This window comes from Sinocyclocheilus rhinocerous, unplaced genomic scaffold (assembly GCF_001515625.1).
Source record: "Sinocyclocheilus rhinocerous isolate Xijiao unplaced genomic scaffold, SAMN03320098_v1.1 scaffold513, whole genome shotgun sequence".
NCBI lineage: Eukaryota > Metazoa > Chordata > Actinopteri > Cypriniformes > Cyprinidae > Sinocyclocheilus > Sinocyclocheilus rhinocerous.
This window is the reverse complement of record NW_015656019.1, coordinates 47262-68960: the sequence shown is the minus strand read 5'-3', so window position 1 is coordinate 68960 and position 21699 is coordinate 47262. Positions and strand designations below refer to the sequence as shown.

General features: G+C 36.8%; 2 protein-coding genes across 2 annotated transcripts in view; one reads left to right on the top strand and one right to left on the bottom strand.

Annotated features, from left to right (window-relative positions):
- The window catches only part of LOC107719203 (E3 ubiquitin-protein ligase MARCH5), a 28426-nt gene extending 18065 nt beyond the window's left edge, over positions 1–10361 (bottom strand). Inside the window, exons 1-2 of the mRNA XM_016526574.1 lie at positions 10007–10361; positions 607–809 (exon numbers count right to left, since the gene is read on the bottom strand). Coding sequence (XP_016382060.1) covers positions 607–809; positions 10007–10050 — 247 coding nt within the window. The 5' untranslated portion in view covers positions 10051–10361. The remainder of the gene's footprint in view (positions 1–606; positions 810–10006) is intronic.
- Positions 10362–10437: 76 nt separating this feature from the next.
- LOC107719219 (cytoplasmic polyadenylation element-binding protein 3-like) overlaps positions 10438–21699 on the top strand; it is a 37990-nt gene continuing 26728 nt past the window's right edge. The window contains 3 exon segments of the mRNA XM_016526594.1: positions 10438–10534; positions 15944–16644; positions 19623–19776. Of these exon segments, the coding sequence (XP_016382080.1) occupies positions 10438–10534; positions 15944–16644; positions 19623–19776 (952 nt within the window).

The following is a 21699-nucleotide window of genomic DNA, read 5'->3' as shown; positions in this document are numbered from 1 at the left end:
ATAATACATCGTGTACACTCACTAAACAGAGTGACAGAGACCGAGACAGTGACAGAGCAGAGCCAATTCATAAAAGAACAATATTTAAAGCACACGTCCAGAGTGAAGGAAATCCGTTTGGGAGTGGAGAGATTTGTCCTCGCGCACATGGATCGCGTAACATTATGCGCTCTCGACATTGTCATTAAGATCACACTATAGAAACCGCCTAAAATTAAGTATAAAGAAGAGAAGAAAGCGGCCCTAGGCAGCTGCCTATATACCAGGATCCGCCACTGCCAGATGCAGTTAGAAATTTACTAAAAACAAGCCTATCGCAAGACATCTCGGGGAGGGGGGGCACCTGGGGTGGCCAGCCAAATTTCAGGGGGGGGCGGTGCCACCCCTGGCCACCACGTAGACACGCCCCTGACTGTTTGCAAACACTGAAATTGGTCTATAAAGGCAGTGTTGGTGAACAAAAGAAGCTTCTTTCAAAAACAAAAAAAATATTTTGGGAAAATCAACCAAATAAATGGTATATAATTGACTCCGTATATTAAACAAGGATACAAGACAAATTTTTGAGAACATAAACTGACACTCAGCATTAAAGAGTTGCCATACCGAGCTTAGGGAACACAATGAGGTATTCAGCATTGCATTGTGGGCAGGCAACGCGTGCGGTGCTGTTGCCCCTCTGTTTCTCATCAACCCAGCGCTGAAGACACGACTGATGAACCCATTTAGTTGAACCACGGCAGCGGCACGGACGCACCCACTCCGCCGTACGGTCATCCTCATCTGTGGCAAAACACACCCAACAACTCCTGAAACACACACACACAGAGAGACAGAAACACATAAGCACTCGGCTCAGGGTTTAATTCAGGGCAAAGTATAACAACATAAAGGTGAAGAGAAACTTTGTCATGTAGCTGTGTAAAGTTCAAGGCTCCAGGAGTTATTTTTATAGTTCATCTCTTAAAAGTATCAAGGGACAGTCTGCAAAAAAGAAAAAAGGAAGAGAGGCAACTGCAGCAGAGTAATATGGGTCAGTGACTAAGCACAAATGAAACAAGATTATCAACTCCACCTCAAACGACGAACAAAACATGTTATCATTTTAATCTCACTGTCATTTTTTTCAACAACCCAACTGTCCAAACCATCATGCTCAAGATAAAACTTGTTTTATATACTAAGGTCTTAGTAAATGAATTACAGAATGTCAATTACTCAAATGATCACAATTGCATGCTCATTCACATATCAGCATTTTTGCTAAGAAAAGCCCACAAATTAAGATCATTTACAGACATAGTTAAATAGTTTTATTTAATGTGTTTTTGGTGAATTAATTACATAATATGCCAATTAATTACTCAGAAAGATGTCTAAATGCATTGTTTGATTTGTTGTCCAGCATCACAATGACTATGTCTAATGATGATCCTTATCCATGTCAAATCTCTCAGTGTTTCTGCGCTGCTGGATGAGGGATAGAGACTCGCCGTTCTCTCAGGTTCCTGTGCGAGATTTTCCATTCTGGCCGTTTTTGAATAAAACATGAGGGATGACGAAGAGGCGCTCAGGTGACCGCGATCAGTCGTGTGCTCCTAATCATGAACCTCCTGTAATCATCTCAGGACTATCAGATGACAATCACAGACCCAAACAAGAAACAACAGATTTGTGCTTTTATGCACTTCAGCTTCTTTAAAACATGCCCTGATCTCAGTTTAAATAATATCTGAGTTTAATGTACAAAGATATCTTTCGGTGCTGATTGTGTGTTAAATCAAGCATATTGGTAGCTGAAAGCACAAGTGCATTAAGACAATAGTTCAACAAATTAAAAATTGCTGTACTCACCCTCAGGCCATCCAAGATGTAGAGTTACAATAATTAATTTTGAATAATTTGATAATTAGTGAAGAATTTATAACAAACATGAGTTTTTGCTTCATAATTGTTGGAGTCGTGTGAACTACTTGTGGATTATTGTGATGTTTTTATCAGCTGTTTGACTCTCATTCTGACGGCACCCATTCACTGCAGAGGATCCACTGGTGAGCAAGTGATGTAATGCTACATTTCTATAAATCTGTTCCCAACTCATCTACATCTTGGATGGCCTGGAGGGGAGTAAATTTTTTATTTTGTGGTGAACTATTCCTATAAAAACACAAAAGCACAAAATATTTAGTTAAAAAAAAAAAGGTTGGAAGATGTGTACAATTTTTGGGAATGACAAATTACAGAACTAGAAAACTCTTTTTACGATAGAATCTGAATGTATGATTCTTTCTTGAAAGTGACTATCATAGATGAGGAACAAAAGACCAGAAGCAATATAAATAGTGACGAAATGATCAGAGATCTTCACAAGATCAGAGCTACAGACAAAGACGGTTGTCAATGTTCCCCGCATCTCCTGTTCCTGTAACCCTGCGTCTATCATGATAACCATCAGAAACACAATCACCCCCGTGAAACCCAAGCCATCTCGCCGTCGCCCCTCACTCAAACACACTCATGTAACATGGATTTACACACTAAGAGCGGTGTTCATTAAGGTGCACTGTGAAAGGTCAGACAACCCGATTATCAGCCAATAAACAAGGTAAAACAAATTGTGCTGTGAAACACAATCTGATTTAGGCTTGTTTGCCTTCACTCAACAGGGGTAAAGTTTCAAACTACAGGCTATATTATCCACAGTAAAATACAAACAAGATATGACATATGATAGGATGATGCCATTTTTGTCTGTTTTGTGGGAGAAAAACAATTCACAAATACGTCACAATTCTTTCAATAACAATTGTGCTTTAAACCACAAATAAATTAATTAAAATTAAATAAAATAAATACTAATAATATTTTTAGCATTTAGATATACTGCACAAATAACAAACTACTAATGAAATTATTAGAAATTTTTCCCATTCATTTTTTAAAGGAGTGGACCATTTTCCCTTATAATGCAGGCTGGTTATGCTTTTTTTCTTTTCTTATTTGTAAATTCATGATTCTCTGACTCAAAATCAAATAATACAGAATAAAAATGAGGAGGCATTTAAAAATTCCCAGTCATAATATTTTGTGGCCATGCAAACTAGATCATAAACCTTGCTCTTGCTGGCTTCTGTTCATTTTTACGATGATAACATAAACAATACGCTTATTACAGCACCATATCTCCACACATGCAAACCAAACAACTTGTGAATAATAAGGCTAATACAATGTTGACTTTGCCTAGCTGAACAACTGTGATCACATTCTGTCCACTGCTGTAAGTGAAGACACATGACAGAATTACTCTTCAGCAGCACTGTTTGTGATAATATATATGATGCTTAAAATATCTCAAATATACCGGACCATTTCCCATTAAAGGGGTCATATGACGATGCTAAAAAGAACATTATGTTGTGTATTTGGTGTAATGCAATGTGTTTATGCGGTTTAAGGTTTAAAAAACACATTATTTTCCACATAATGTACATTATTGTTGCTCCTCTATGCCTTTAAATCATGTAAATATTCCAGGAAAAAATGCTGCAAAAATGCCTTGTCCAGAAAACAGGCATCTTGACCTCTAGATTTACATTACTAGAGTTCTTGCAGAATATAGCTCTAATGTCTATGAGATACCATCAGGAGGTCAGAAAGTTGATAGCGCTCACCTTTCTTTACATGTTAAGAGCCGGTTACATGACACAGAAAGACAATCTATACAACAGCTAGGGGGGTCTCTGGAACTGATAACCCTGATAATAGTTTAAATATCCTGAACTCTAGAGCCCTAACATCGGCTACTATTTCACAAAGGATGAGTTTTCATGAATAAAGTGGTTCATTTTGCTAGTGTTGACTGACGTTGCTTTAAAAACAGGAATAAGTCTGTGAAAGTTTAGAAGCTTCCTCTTGGCCAGATAATGTGGAAGCATTAAATGTCTATCTACTGTTAAACACTGAGCAAAACTTTTCAACAAACCTCAGACTTTAAGTAGAAGCGATAATATTATTGAAGCATTGAAAAGAAGACCAACGGTGTGATTCACAAAGTGTTACATAGACAACCTCTCCTGCATGTTCTCATTGCTACACAGGTCAGACTGCATTTAAAGAGGCATTAAAACCTCGGCACAATGAGTTTATTCATTCGGCTGTGGTCATGTGACTGTGGGAACCTGAATGATCTTCCAGCCAACAGTCAGTGAGAGAAAGTAGCTGAGCATCAGAGGAACCGCTGAGATCCCAGACGTTTCTACTGATACAGATAGGGTTGCAACTTGCAACGGTTAGAAAATTTTGCATGGAAATAAAGCAGCATATAAACATCCCTGTGTACCAACATTAAAGCTGTAAGGCCAGCTACTTTAAACTATTAGAACCATTATGTGATAGATTGTGAATAGTTCACAGTTGGTGCACCAGTCGAGCACCAGCTACATTAGAGTTCATGTAACTTCAGTCACTGTTTTCCAGTAACACCAGTCATCTTGAACTTGTGGTCTATATTTGTTCTTGAGGAGGGGTCAGATGTGGCCTACTGCTGATCCATAAACACACACTCACTCTAACACTCTCCCCTGTGGTCAGAGTCACAAGACCCATCCACAAGATCACATTTCACCAGCAAATGTAGCCAGGAGGAACACAAATTCATACACCATGTAGAATTATCGCCATTTCTACAAAATGTATATATGTCTGTTTTAGTGCAATAGTAAGTTACATTTTGACTGAACAGCTATAGTTGCTTATAACTACATTTATATTTGAAATCCTGACAGCCATTTCCTGTTAGAAAATGTGAACAATCACTGTAGAATTCACCTAGCATCGGCGTCAGTTTTGCACACGCATTTTATTCAGAAAACGTTAAAATCTAGCAATTTATGGAAGCCATATTTTCTTGCAATTTTGAGTTTATATCTCACAATTCTGACTTAATAGCGGAATAAAAAAAGTCACAACAACTACTTTTATTTCGAGGCAAAATAAAACAGAATTGCGAGATGTAAACTGAAAATTCAGAGAAAAAAGTCAGCATTGCGAGATATAGGGTTGCAAAGGGGTGGAAAATTTCCGGTAAATTTCCAGAAACTTTTGTTTCCAAAATGTTTGGAATGTTTCTGAAATGTACCACCCTTTTGCAACCCTAGCAAGATATAAACTCAGAATTGTCAAATTTGTGTTTATATCTCGCAGTTCTTTCACAGTTCTTTCAAGTTTTTTCACAGAATTGCGAGAAACAAAGTCTGAATCGTGAGATAAAAAGTCAAATTACTTTTTTTTTTCTTTTTTTTTTCAATGGTGGAAATGGGCTTCCTTATGACTTCTGCTAGAATCAACCACAGTGATGAAGCACTTATTTTTATGTATACATTCGATGTTATAATGAACTATTATTCTTAGCACAAAAGCTAAAAAGATAATAAACATCCATATCCATGTATTAATGTAATTTTTAACTATTGTAACTATTTATTTATTTATTTAAAGCTGCAGTCTGTAACTTTTGATGCTCTAGCGTTTAATAAACAGAACTGCGTGCGTTTTGTGGAAGAGCATTGCGACCGGAGCTACTTCTCTCTGTTTATGTCTATGATGAATCATGCAGGTACTGGGCTACACCGCAGCGGTTCCACCAGTACCCGTCTGAAATAGTCCGAAAATGGATTCATGATGTACTCGATTATATACATTTTGTACATTTTGAACACAAAAAAGTTACGGACTGCAACTTTAATGTAAAATGTTACTATTGTATTTATTTATGACTACATTATTGCAAAATACATATATTACATTACTTTTTGTAAGATTTACTTTATAACTAAAAATAAAGTCAAATTTTTTTTTTTTTTTTTTTTTTTCCAATGGTGGAAATGGGCTTCCATAGCAATTAGCATAGGCACCATGCAAAACCGCATTTTATTGAACAGAACATAACACCAAAAAAGGTCTAAATGATGGTGGATTATTTCCAGACACTTTCAAACACGAATTTGAAAAGATGTGGAAACATATCAAAGCTGTGCTGGGAAAAACAATAAGGCAGAGAAAGTGAGGTTTAAAAACAGCCAAATACCGACGAGAACAAAAGAGGGTGAAAGAGTGTCTGCCACGTAAAGGTCAGACAGGACTTAAGCATGACCCCGTCTTTTCAAGTGATGAGAGAGAGCAGCTGCGGGTGGCAGGCCTCGATAAGGCCGTGTGTTGGAGTCTGATAGAGCTGCGCGGTGGCGTACAGCTATCTGCCTCCACACAGACCTGAAGGTTGTTGCCTCAGTGACGGACATTAAAGAAGGATGCAGGATCCATTTGAGAGAGATGAGAGCTTTCACCATGACAACTGACACAGATATGTCTACAAACAGGCTAATGTGCCAAAAAACCACTTTACTAAAACCAGTTAGTCCAGTACTTTCCTCTCAATACCTATTTCCTCTGATGTAAACAGAAGTATGAGGTTAAAAATGACTACCGTTCTAAAGATTGGGGTCGGTGAGATTTTTTTGTTTTTAAAAGAAGTCTCTTTGCAAGGCTGCATTCATTAGATCAAAAATACAGTAAAAACAGCAATACTGTGAAATATTATTGCAATTAAAAATAACTGTTTTGTATTTGAATAGATTTTCAAATGTAATTTATTCCTGTGATGCAAAGCTGAATTTTCTGCATAATTACTCCAGTCTTCAGTGTCACATGATCTCTCAGAAATAATTCTAATATGCTGATTTGATGCTCAAGAAACATTTTTTATTATTATAATGTTGAAAACAGCTGTGCTGCTTCATATTTTTAGTGGAAACTGTGATACATTTCTATTCAAGAATCTCTGATTAAAAGGACAGCATTTATTTAAAACAGAAATTATTGTAAGTGTCTTTACTGTCACTTCAATGTACTAAATTGCTGCTAAATAAAATATAAATTTCTTAAAAAACAGTAGTGTATATCATATTTATAATATTATACTAATAAAATATTATATTATATTTATAATATTTACGCAATATTTTACAGGTAAAACAACAGTTATTGAACTGTGATTCAATAAAAAAAAATTTGTATCAAATTTTTTTTGATTACATAAACGTTTTTAGGAATCTTTAATAAATAGAAATTTTAAAAGAACAGCATGTAACTTGAAATAGAAATCTTGTAACATTATAAATATTTTTACTGTCATTTTGGATTAATTTAATGCTTCCTTGTTGAATAAAACAATTCAACCCCCAAACCAAAAATGTATAATGTATAATATACTAACATATGAAAGCTATAATAATGTATATACTATACTATAGGGTTGTCAAAATGGCTGAAAAACTAAATTCAAATTTTGTACTTAAATATAATCAAAATTCGAATTATATTCGAATTTAAAATGCATACTTTCAGTTAGGGTGAAGAATAGCTTTTGGCTTCTCTTCTGAGGCCGCATCGAGCAAAATATTACTAATGCACGTTTATTCCAGGCATAAGATAACGACTATCTGTGAAAAAAGTGCATAATGTTTAAAATAATGTTTATAAACCAATTATAATTAAGTTGCTTAAACAACTATAAACAAAACAGCATCATGTATGTATGCATAGTTTAATACAAAGGGCGGAAAGCCAATCACACAGAGTACATTTTTCATTTAAAAACATGAGATGCAGTGGGATGGGGAAAAAAACCCACCATAAAGTCTTGATATATTGCATTCGAATGTGGATTTTTATTTTAAATTCGACGAATATTCGAAATTCTAATTATTTTTTGACAGCCCTAATATACTAATATGAAAGTTTATAGCAATCTTATTTTTGACTGGAAGTACAGAACCGCTCAATTGTGTCCCATCAGCAGGCCAGTGCTGTCTAGTTTATTTTGCAAGCACAGGCCCTCTGGCAAACAGGACAGTCTGCGTGGAAAAACATCGACAAGGTCAGGACACCGAACAGCTCGACTACACGCAGTGACCCAATGAATAATTACTGAAATGAGAACCTGTCCATGTCATTTACCAAAAAAATGTTCCTATATATAGAAAATCTGCAATTACAGGGAATATATTCGATAGTGCTGTTTATTTATGACCCCTGAGGGTCATTCTGCAAAAACTGACCACAACAACAGTGTCATTATAAATTCTCCAGGGCACACTGTCCTTTTTGCTGGGTTCATTAAAAGTAAAAGCTCATAAGACCAACATCACGCAAGTCATATGGCAAAGAGAGTTTTTTTTTTACCATGAACCTTTCCGAAATCATCCTCTGACCTGAGCAGGTGTGCAAGTCAGATCAAACAGGCAATCAAGCCTCTTATGGCTTAAGCTATGTATTAAAGGAATATTCTGGGGTCAATACAAGTTAAGCTGTCATAGTGTTGATTAACACAGGAAATCATTTCAACGCGTGACACAGTTCGTAAAAAAAAATAAAAAATGGTAAGGTGATGAACATTATTAGGTCATAAAACTGACTGGTTTTTAACTCCTGTATTGACCATGTAAACTGGTAAACCCAGTAACATATTTAATCACATGACGCATGCTAAAATAACAGAAAATGCTCAGGAATCAGGAATTAGTTACATCTATTAAACATCACCAGAAGTTACCCCATTGCTTAAAGGACAATTTAGTCAACTTTACAGCTCAAATAATAAACATTTCTATAAGTAGGAATTAATACAAACACTTTACAAGCTTAACAGTTAGCCTGTAAAGTTGCAAAGACTAAAGTCTCAAATCCAAAGAGATATTCTTTATAGAAGTTAAGAGTCAACCACGCCTACCTAAAACGGCTCGTTCTAACACGCCCCCACATGTCTACGTCACAATGTGGGAAGATTTGCATAACGCCGCCCAAATGTTCACACAAAGAAAGAAGGCGTAACTTTGATTCTCGCTGTAGTATTGTTGTTGCCGCCGCCGTCATGTCGTGAAGACGCTGTGTGTTTCGTTGTGAAAGCGAAACTACTTTGTTTGGTCTTCCAAAAGAGGACGATATCTGCTTCGTCATGCCTGGAGCTGATCCGTGCTGGTCGCTGAGGAAATACATCAACTTCGCGCTGTGGATCGCCGGATCGGCTTTCACCGTGGACGAAGCGGAGTCCAGCCCGGGGTCGTCTCATGTGGTTGCCGCAAGCCCGCCCGCTGCCGCTCACTTTAGGCCTCTGCTCACTCTAGCCTGCTGTGCGTGACGCTGTGTTTCGTTGTGAAAGCGAAACTACTTTGTTTGGTGTTTTTTTAAACTTAAACCGCATAAACATTTCATTACACCAAATACACAAAATAATGTTCTTTTTAGCAACATCATATGACCCCTTTAAGCAGAATACAACAGCATTTCACAGTTAAAGAAACTTATTTAATATACTGTTTGCATAAATTGAGAGAAGCCCATAGTGTTAAGCATAATATTTAGACAGCACAAAACCACATTAATAATAACAATTATTATTACTATTGTCAACAACAAAACATAATTAATAATAATAAAAACCAATATTATTAATAGTAATGCCTATTAATAATATCAATATTGCATATTCTGTTGTTGAAGTTACTAATATTGTGTCAAAAATCGGAAAGAAAATAAAAATCAGTTCTGCACAGCGGTTTCCAGACACTTAAAAATCAGTATGTTATGAGACGTTAACAAAAAATAGATTGATCTTTAGAACAGGAGCTGTTAAACATAAATGACCTTAAAGATCTAAAAAGTATATAATCAAAGGAGCAAGACTGAATCAAAACAAAATTAAAAGGCCAAATGAAGGTCACGCCCCCTTCAAAGACGTCACATCATGTAAGTAGCACACGTAACATCTCTATGTAAGAGCAGAAACGCTGTAAACCTGCAAACAATCACTCATCGGCTACTCTAATTGTTCGGTACGAATACTTATGTGTTTAAGCATATTTCTAAAAGTTTATAAATGTATCTTTACCGACAGGTTGATATGTAGCTGACATTATCCGTTTGTTTACATTCGATTTCTTTCACTCACCTGTCCACAATCTGCTGCATCACAACCGCTCCCTCTTCTGCCATATTTACATGAGTCCACGCACTTAATTAATGACTGAAAACTAAAGTATGACAATGTTTTAATATTTTAATAATGGAGATTTAATCGTCAGGCCGCAGTGAATCTTAACGCCGTGTTAAACACGCATATGAGCGTCTAACTGTCATTAAACAACCGCTGGAATCCGATTATAAACCATCGAGACTGATTATTACAAACCGATCTATTAATGAATTCTCATAAATGTCAGTAATTCCAGAAACACGCAGCGACTCCATTGACTGCGCGTGAGAAAACGCGAGCGAACGCAACAACGCGCTTGTGCGAGCGTTAACTTGACTCTCGCGAGAGCACAGATGCACTCTGGGACGTGTAGTCTTCATTTCACGTAGCCAAAAATATAAAAATTTATGTTCTGGCAGAGGCAGTCAGCCTAGAGCAAGAGGGACTACGCCTGCTGGAGCAGCATGAAGATACATATTTGGCTTCAGAATACCTCGTACTGTGGTAAGGAGAGTCAACATATTTCAGTACAATTTATAAATGATTTGAATGCATTTTATTTAACATGGCAGAGCAGAAATAACAAATATGATTAGTGAGAGCTTCAGTCATTTCCCATTTCATATAGCATATGGTTAGGTAATTATGTGGTGTTTGTTTACTGCTGATGTGTTTTGATTGTGATCCTTTCTTTTGTTCGTTTTGCTTTTATTGACTTCATGAGACTTGAAGTGACAAGCATCTTCTGCTATTTTCTGTCAAATGAACTCTACTATTCTCCTATAGGAAAATTCCTGATAATTGACCCACATTGAAAAGCTTGGCCAGTTGGTTACTCCTGGTCAAATTCAATCACTTTTTGCATTTTATCCTATTTTCTGTAAGTCATTAACTTAGGCTCATAGTATTAGTTAATGAATAGCTATATTAGAGCTGTAATTTACATTAATTATTTCATAAATAAATTCCCATTATGACAGGAGCAGTGAATATGAAGCCAAGTAGATTTGCATGTTAATTTTTATATTATCTTGATATTTGATATAATACAATATTGATTGTGCCTACAGTGTATAGTCGTGAATGCTTTAAACTTTATTCTTTCATCAATTAAAGATCATTTTGATAGTTTTGTTATGCATTTAAACATTGTAACTGTCACAAAATCTGGCTTAATAATGAGTTATAAAATGTCTTGTCTATAAAAAGGTCTTGTCCTGGCTTCTCATTGTCCAGTGAAGCATTCGATCATGTTAAAATCCATAATATATCAACAGCTATGACACAAAACCTGTTCATCATATCACTGCGCAGCTCTTATAGCATATTGTTTTTGTCACATATATAAACGTTCTGTTATGTCAGGTATACCTTCTATCATAAGGGGGCTATACTTTGTTAAAGGGGTCAAGGAAAAAATGAAATCGCATCATATGACCCCTTTAAATAAAACAATATTTTCTTTAAAAATTGTGTCTTTAATATTTTAATTGGCCTAGCCTATATAAAGGCCAAACCCTCAGGACCAAAATATATTGTAGCCTAAAGGGCTGAAAAAGGGTTCAACTGTGATTTGCATGTTATAATATATTATAAGCTTTACAACATGTCATATAGTGCTTTTGATGGCTGTTTTGACCGAAAAACTACAATTCCCACAATCCCTCAGTGCATCAGCCACGCGCCGCAGTCAATCAGCTGTTGAGGCGACTGCAGAAGGGCAGCTCATCTGTCATATCAAAACCCGGGCGAGACAAACAGAAATAGCCTTATTTACAGAATCCCAAAAGGTGAACGATAAGGTAAAGTCTGATTCATGTACAGCGGGGAAAAAAGAAAGCAAGAGAAAAAAAAGTCAACCCATCAGATGCATGTTATGTGTGTTTAATAATAGCTACTCTGAGTTGTGTGCAGCGGATTAAAGTGTTGGATTTGATTTCTTTCCCTTTCCAATAACCCGGTGCATTTTAGAAATGCATTATAATATACATGCATGTGATGTGCCGGTATACAGCAATATTATTTACTGTCTTTTAGATGGTCAACGCGTGCTCTGAAGTGATGAGTTCTATAATGACCTTGAATATGCAGCTCTAATGCAGCAAAACGAGGATTAACGGACGGAATATTTGGCAGAAACGCTCTTCATCTTGTTACGATCGTCTATTCTGATTAAAATTTGATTAAAGCTTGAGTTCATAAATCCATCAGACTCGCTGAAACTGTCGCATTCTCGGCCTGTTTTTCATGGGAATATATTTGGCATCGTAGAAACCCTCAAGAGGTATGTAGAAATTGATGTAGCCTACTTTTTTGCATTTAGGTTAAAAATATCTTTTCGCTCGATCTTTTTTGCATAAGAAATGGTAGGCTTAACCCTTCACAAAATTGGTAAACAATATATGAGACATAATTCCCTAAAGGCTGCAAAATAGAGATGTGTCTCGGATATGTCTCGATATTAAGTGGCTAAAAGCCATGAAGTGAAAAAAATAAAAAGCTTTAGGGATTTCTGCTGCGTAGATGTTTTGTGCAGCATTGCTGGGTGTAACCCAAGATCCTGCAGCAAATATAACCTAGTTGCTGAGCTGTGCCATGGACTGTTGTACACCAAGTCAAAATGTCTGAACACTTTGCAAACTTATGCTTAGAACTGTACATGGTTTTTATTTTATTTTTATTGCATTTTAGGTTTAGAGAGCTAGATGCTACTTTACTGATTGTATAAATAGGCTACACAAAAAAGATAAGATGCAAAATAATGTGCACTACATACATTACAATAAATAGTTAAATTTGTGAGAATAAACATGTAGACATCATAGACATAAACTCGTTTGACACTATTATGCACAAAAGTTATTGCACATTATATTGTATAGGGATTAAGTCACGTGAAGTATCAACTTGTATTCTGTAATGCATTGAATCAACAAAATTAATTATTACTAGCACCAGTAGTGTTTTAAAATGCAAGTCTGCAGATAAACTTTTGTGTTTACGCTAACTGTCATTCGTCAAAAGTAAACGTCGTGAAGTCTTATACCAAATGACTGTACACACTTAAAAGTAAATTCTGCAAACCTCTTTTCCTCGTATATTTATGCGATTACACTCTATAGAGCGTCTCTTTTAACCTTGCTGAAGGACGCAGCTGTATTTATTGACGTATGCAAATTGAGGGGCGGGGCTTGTGAAAAAAAAAAAAAAACAGGAACAAGAATCAGTTTCTCGTTTCTGTCTGGAGTTCCGGTGAGAGAAAAACAAGACGTGGCGAAAATTGTTGAATATCGGTGACCTCCGAGCTTTTCTCTCCTTTATTCGTGTTGTGAGGGGGACAAAGCGGAGTAGCCTACAGACAGATCCCGATAGCTACATGGCTGATCAGGGGCTCATTAATAATAAAACTCCCAGCCCGATCGGTGTGATCAATAATAACTGATCATCTGTTTCAGCTCAAAACATGCAGGATGATTTACTGATGGACAAAAGCAAAGCTCAGCCCCACCAGCATCAAGAGCCGTCAAATACAGAGCCTCCATCCACCCCGACCCCCTCCGAGCCTCCGATCCTGGACGAGCAGAACCACGTCGGTCACTCCGAGCGGGTCGCCACAATACTACAGCGAGAATCAAAGTTATGCTTTCTTTCTTTGCGTGAACATTTGGGCGGCGTTATGTAAATCTTCCCACATAGTGAGGTAGATATGTGGGGGCGTGTTCGAACGAGCCGTTTTAGGTAGGTGTGGCTAACTCTTAACTTTTATAAAGAATATCTCTTTGGATTTGAGACTTTAGTCTTTGCAACTTTACAGATCTTCTTTATGCACCAAGAGCTTGTAACACTCTAAAGAGAAAGGAAAAAATGAAATCGCATCATATGACCCCTTTAAATAAAACAATATTTTCTTTAAAAATTGTGTCTTTAATATTTTAATTGGCCTAGCCTATATAAAGGCCAAACCCTCAGGACCAAAATATATTGTAGCCTAAAGGGCTGAAAAAGGGTTCAACTGTGATTTGCATGTTATAATATATTATAAGCTTTACAAACATGTCATATAGTGCTTTTGATGGCTGTTTTGACCGAAAAACTACAATTCCCACAATCCCTCAGTGCATCAGCCACGCGCCGCAGTCAATCAGCTGTTGAGGCGACTGCAGAAGGGCAGCTCAGCTGTCATATCAAAACCCGGGCGAGACAAACAGAAATAGCCTTATTTACAGAATCCCAAAAGGTGAACGATAAGGTAAAGTCTGATTCATGTACAGCAGGAAAAACGAAAGCAAAAGAAAAAAAATCAACCCATCCGATGCATGTTATGTGTTTAATAATAGCTACTATGAGTTGTGTGCGGCGGATTAAAGTGCTGGATATGATTTCTGTCCCTTTCCAGTAACCCGGTGCATTATAATATACATGCATGTGTTGTGACGGTATAAAGCAATATTATTTACTGACTTTTAGATGGTCAACGCGTGCTCTTGAAGTGATGATTTCTATAATGACCTTGAATATGCAGCTCTAATGCAGCAAAACGAGGATTAACGGACGGAATATTTGGCAGAAACGCTCTTCATCTTGTTACGATCGTCTATTCTGATTAAAATTTGATTAAAGCTTGAGTTCATAAATCCATCAGACTCGCTGAAACTGTCGCATCCTCGGCCTTTTTTTCATGGGAATATATTTGGCATCGTAGAAACCCTTAAGAGGTATGTAGAAATCGATGTACTTTTTCCATATGGTTGAGTACAATATCTTTTCGCTCGATCTGTTTTGCATACAGAAATGGCAGGATAGACCTTCATAAAATAGTTTTAAAAATAATCCATGAGACATCATTCCTAAAGGGTGCAAAATAGAGATATGTCTCTCGGGTATGTCACATTAAGTGTGATACAGGCAGACTTACAGCCATGATGTGAAAAAAAATAAAATAATAATAACCTCCCGAGCTTTTGGGATTTCTGTTGCGTAGATGTTTTGTGCAGCATTGCTGGGTGTAACCCAAGATCCTGCAGCAAATATAACCTAGTTGCTGAGCTGTGCCATGGACTGTTGTACACCAAGTCAAAATGTCTGAACACTTTGCAAACTTATGCTTAGAACTGTACATGGTTTTTATTTTATTTTTATTGCATTTTAGGTTTAGAGAGCTAGATGCTACTTTACTGATTGTATAAATAGGCTACACAAAAAAGATAAGATGCAAAATAATGTGCACTACATACATTACAATAAATAGTTAAATTTGTGAGAATAAACATGTAGACATCATAGACATAAACTCGTTTGACACTATTATGCACAAAAGTTATTGCACATTATATTGTATAGGGATTAAGTCACGTGAAGTATCAACTTGTATTCTGTAATGCATTGAATCAACAAAATTAATTATTACTAGCACCAGTAGTGTTTTAAAATGCAAGTCTGCAGATAAACTTTTGTGTTTACGCTAACTGTCATTCGTCAAAAGTAAACGTCGTGAAGTCTTATACCAAATGACTGTACACACTTAAAAGTAAATTCTGCAAACCTCTTTTCCTCGTATATTTATGCGATTACACTCTATAGAGCGTCTCTTTTAACCTTGCTGAAGGACGCAGCTGTATTTATTGACGTATGCAAATTGAGGGGCGGGGCTTGTGAAAAAAAAAAAAAAACAGGAACAAGAATCAGTTTCTCGTTTCTGTCTGGAGTTCCGGTGAGAGAAAAACAAGACGTGGCGAAAATTGTTGAATATCGGTGACCTCCGAGCTTTTCTCTCCTTTATTCGTGTTGTGAGGGGGACAAAGCGGAGTAGCCTACAGACAGATCCCGATAGCTACATGGCTGATCAGGGGCTCATTAATAATAAAACTCCCAGCCCGATCGGTGTGATCAATAATAACTGATCATCTGTTTCAGCTCAAAACATGCAGGATGATTTACTGATGGACAAAAGCAAAGCTCAGCCCCACCAGCATCAAGAGCCGTCAAATACAGAGCCTCCATCCACCCCGACCCCCTCCGAGCCTCCGATCCTGGACGAGCAGAACCACGTCGGTCACTCCGAGCGGGTCGCCATGGAGTCTCCGGTGTTACCGGGTTTGGGTTTCCCTCAGGATTCCTCTCTCTCGCCGTCGTTCGGCAGCACTTGGTCCACCAACACCGTAGACGAAGGCTTTTTCCAAGGGATTCCGTCGGTAAACGGGACGATGCTTTTTCAAAACTTTCCCCATCACGTCAACCCGGTGTTCGGAGGTAATTTTTCTCCGCAGATGAGAAGGTCTCCGCTGAGTGTGAACCAGAGGAACCCCTACAGCCACCAGACCCTCATCAATAAAGTGTCCGCATCGTCCGCTTCTTCGTCCGCCTGGAATAACCATCAGAACGCGGTGTGGAGCTCCGCGGCGAACCCCTGGAGCGGCAGAGACCCGCGGAGAGCGCTCGGGCTCGGCGTCCCGTCTCCGCTCAACCCCATCTCCCCGACGAAGAAGCCCTTCCCGAGCAATGTCATCGCGCCCCCGAAATACCAGAGACCCGGAGCACTGCAGAAACCCTGGATGAACTCAGAGCCTCTGGAACCCTTCAGAACCGACAACAGCAACAACATGCTGCCATTTCAGGTGAGATTATTTTGTATATAAACATAGGTGTAATGCATTACATTAGGACATAATAAATTGTTTATCCGTGTGTTATAATAGGAATACAACTTTTTATTTATATTTAAATTTTTTTTATATATGTACATTTTTATAGAATGTATGAATATAATAGTAAATAATATGATAAATAATGCATAAAAGTATTCATAAAATAATATTTGCAGACATCATCTGCATTTAAAAGTCGTAAAACATAAGTTATAGACTTAATTTATCATAAAACGTCATTTATAGACATCATAATAATCATAAAACTATTTATAGATTTAATAAAACACTGCAGATTTTTTTTTTTTTTTTTCTTTTTTCATTTATTGAATGAAATTACTATGTGGCCACATTTCTACAGCTGAGACCCAAAACCTCTTTATATACTTATAATTCACAGAAATGGCAATTATTCTGATATCTCTTATGTATTTATCTGACTGTAAGGAAGAGTTGTTTTGAATTATTTTCCAGCTGTTTCTATAAATGTCACTGTATGGTGGAAGGGTTCAAATTCCCATCAGAGGCTCTCCTGCAGCTGGTTTAGGGGCGTTTAAAGGGAACACCACTCAAATCTGATTGGTGCTTGTTGAATGAGGGGGCGGGGCCTGTACTGGCTGTCATGAACGGAAGCATTGCATACTGTTGACACAGTGATATTCTCAGATATTATTATTATCATCTCAATTCTTAAGATTGTAAAACCATTATCGGATTCTGCTGTGTTACAATGTTTTTCTCCATAATTGTGAGAAATTATAATGCTCATGAATGTTTTTTTTTTTTTGATGAGTCACGCACACTGATAAACAGAGTTTGTTTATATTGCACTTTGTTAATGTTAATGAACTTCAGTAAAAACGTAGTTAACCGAATCAATTCTAAATTGAAATTTGTAGCAAAAATACTGAGCATGAGAAGCAATTAAAGGAGTAATTCATTTTATTTGCATTTATTTTTAGAATGCAGCTTTTGCCTTTGAAAAGCTTGATTTTGATTGAGCCTGTGAGGTTCATCTGCTTGTAAATGGTTAATTTCTGATTTCAAATGTCTTAGTGGATTTTGTAAATATTTTGAATTGATTTGTTTGAATGTACATCTCTGTGTTCCTAAATAAACTGCATTAGCTTATATCACCAATATCACCATTTCCATTCAAACTTGGGCAAAAACACATATTAGCTGACCACTAGTGTTGTTATTTTAAGTTTGATTTCATGCACTTATGCCCACAATGCTGTCAGTTTCCTGATATTGTAGATCAGTTTTGTCATCATTACGTGAATGTCTGCAATGCATACAATACCCTCATTAAAAACAAATCAAGGGCGTTTCATGCCTCCATTGATGTAAAGTAAATAAAGCAAACTAAATAATAAAACAAATTTAAAGTATTTGACAACCACAGGTTAGGAATATATGTAGTTTCTAGTTTAGTAGGTAAATTATATAAGGTATGCAAGCAGGCTGCCACAATACAAGATGTGGTGTGTGTGTGTGTAGTTGTTTAATGCTGAAATATGTGTGGCTCGTGTCTGATAGTGACTGAAGTGAAGAGCTCAGCGTTTTGATTGCTCATGATTTTCACAAAGTGGGCAGATTTTTATCTGGAACCTGAGAGGGGAAATATCGCTTTTCAAATGCTCAGCCATTTGCACGACAATGGGCTCGATGTGCAAACAATGTGCTTCCCTCGGTTGGCCTCTGCCCACTGCTGTATTCATCCACACACTTTCACCAGCTCAGTCTCTCTGTCACTTTTTCTTTGTTCTCTTGCTCGTTGCCATTAACTTGTTTAATTGCATACAGTCATCTCACCTGATTAGTGTTCGACAGTGAGAGGGCAGGAGAAGAAGCATTGAGATCGAGATGATGATCAGTAGTCATGCGCCACAGTACGAGTTAGAAATTCATAGTGCTTCTGATCAAAAAACATAATGTTGTTGCCCCGAGGGATTATTTCCAGTGTGCTTTCATTTACTGTGAATATAAACATTTGCTACAAAGTGACTGTCTGTTGACTGCTGACGAAACTGATCAGTGGGTGGATCGAATGTTCTTACCAGTCTGTCTGGAAACAAAGTTGCTTTTATAAAAATTCAAGATCTTTATTGTCATCAGTACAGTGTAATTCTTATTTTGTCCATTTTTCTTGAAAATACGAGGTAGAAGGGCACTTTTGCTTTGAACGATTAATTGCCGCTTTGAATGATTGCATAATTGTGGCATCCATAATTGTAATCGCGATTAGAAATTTGATTAATTGTGCAGCCCTAATATATATGTGTATATATATTTCTAATCATGTATGGACCAGTGCTATTTTAGTATTAGTTATATATTATTATAGTATTTATTAATATTTTGACCTTTTATTTTTATAATTTCAGCTTTCATTTGTTTTAATAATTTTGTTATGTGTTGTTGTAATGTTTTAATTAGTTTTTTTGTTACTATTTTTATTTAACTTTGTTTTATTTCCATTTCTCTCATTTTAGAACTTTAACTTATTAGTAGCCAAAGCAACATTTCTAATTTAAAATTTTTTCTAATTCGCAAAAAAGGATTTTTAATAGTTTTTTTATTTTTATTTCAGATTTACCCACCCATAAATGACATAAAAACAAAACAAAAACTGTGGTTGTTCACTACATATCAGTCAGATGGTTTCTTCTTGTCTATGTGGGTGGGTTTTTGGTCAAAATAAGCTACAGAAGTGTAGAATGTTGCGGTTCAACACTAAATACATTCATAAAATTGCTACTGAACAGTGAAAAACATGTAGGAGTCATTCAACACTATTTCTGGCATCCAGTTTGTGGGTGTTTGTTAGATCTGAACTTGGTCCTTTAACCTCAGGGCTGATGCTAATTTGAAAGACTGTGAAATGGTGGTGGAGTGGCTCATCTCTAACTTCTGACCTTTGACCCAGTCCTTCTGTCTTTCAGGAACGAAATCGACCCTTTGACCCATTCAACTTGCAAACTTTGGAGAATTCCTTAATGGACATGATTGGAACAAACCATGACAAAGGTAAACATCACCCTGCTGCTGGCCCACCAGTGACTATCGCTGATATTATATGGAGGAATCATTTTGCAGGTTAGGACTATTTATATATCCATGCTTCTGTCTTCTTTTAGCCTCTAAAGATTCAAAGCACTTGGCTTCAATTATGGTTATTTGTTTCTTTTGGTATATTTTTCTGCCACTATATTTTAATGTTGAAATTTTCTTTCAGTAATTGTTGCAAAATATTGCGTAAATATTTTAAATAACATAATACACACTACTGTTCAAAAGCTTGAGGTCATTAAATGTTTTTTTTTTAAAGTACTTTTGTTGAGCAAGAATGAATTAAATTGACCAAACTGACAGTAAGTACATTTACAATGTTTTCTATTTCAAATAAATGCTAAAATATTTAGCAGCACAACTGTTTTCAACATTAATAATAAGAAGAGATGTTTCTTGAGCAGCAAATCAGCATATTAAAATGATTTCTGAAGGATCATATGACACTGAAGACTGGACTTTAGGTTTTTCACGTCAATTATTCCATAATTTTGACCAGTACCATATTCAGTGATTCTGCACAGTCCATTTGCTGAAGGGAAAGTTTAGAAGCTTCTGGGAAATTCTGTCATATGATGTTTTTAGATCACGCTAGTGTCTCATGGGACATCATGAGAGATGGCTTCCCTCTTGTAGACAATGGTAGCGTGTAAAACAGGAGGAGAGGGAAATTGTTTTTATGTGCTGGATGCATGGAGAGTCACATCAGGGGCCCCGTCTCAGGTGCAGAGCTGTTTTTTTTTTCAGATTTCGGTCGGAGAATAGCTGTGAAGAGCTTCATTGTGGGAATAGATTTGGGTAGTTGTGGGTCAGTTGTGTCTGTGATAATGAATCTGGCAGTTACAGGATCTGAATTCTTGAGTGATCACCCCTGGAAAGGTAGAGCAGAAAATCCTGACCGACTACCAGACAACCTGGCGAACTGCTCAGGTGAGCAGGTGTTAGTAATGTAGACTACAGACAGAAAAAAGATGGCACATATAGTTGCATCACACCCATCTTTCTTGGAACTTCTAAAGTCCTTTCCAAACATTTCCACTTAAGTTTCCAAAGAAACCTGTTCCCGTCCTGCATCTGCATGAATAGTGCATGTGTTTCTTATGGGAACTGCGTTCAGTCACTGCAGTTTCGGCATCTGCTTGTCATGGCATTGATGTTGTTGTTGATCAGGTTACAAGAGGTCATTAGCAGATCAATGGTCAATCAGATCAATCAGTCTGTTGTTTTTCTTTAAACTTTGGTTTTCTGGTATGAAACGGAAATTGTGATAATCTTTTCTTCCCTATTGTGATGAATATCCAAGTAAAATGGGGGTGGAAAAATGTAGGGTGGAACTTGATATTGTCCATTGGGAATTGTTTTGTTGGATTGTTGTCGTTTATTAATTGCATGAATTAAAAATAATAATGTGCATGAATAAATAATTTATAAGCAGTATTCCATAAAAAAATAAGAAATGACAATTTTGATTTCATGGTTACATTAAAGGTTACATTTCATGGTCATATCATGAAAAATCTTTTTTTGTTGATCTTTTGCCATCAAAACTGTATTATGAACACAAACTAACAGTAAGTCAAAATATCATCTCAAGTTTTATCTGTTGATATTAAACCAAGCACCCTCATTTCACATGTGAGCAGGGCCGTATTGACCACTTTTCGTGACATAGGCAAAACAAATTTTTGGGCCCCCCTTCCCTATTAATATAATAGGCCTAACATTAGCTACCACCCAAGCAAACAAAAATATTTCTTAATCAGTGGAAACCGTTACAGTGTTTTCTATCGCAATAAGCGCTTGCGTTCAATCAATAAAAATCGAATGTAGTTTGAGAACTGAGAAAGACCATTCCATGTGTAGCGTCGTGACCACATAACCACACAGCAAGACATTGTTAAGATGATTTATTTCAAGACATTTGTCATGTTTCCGTCCTGAAATCTCGTG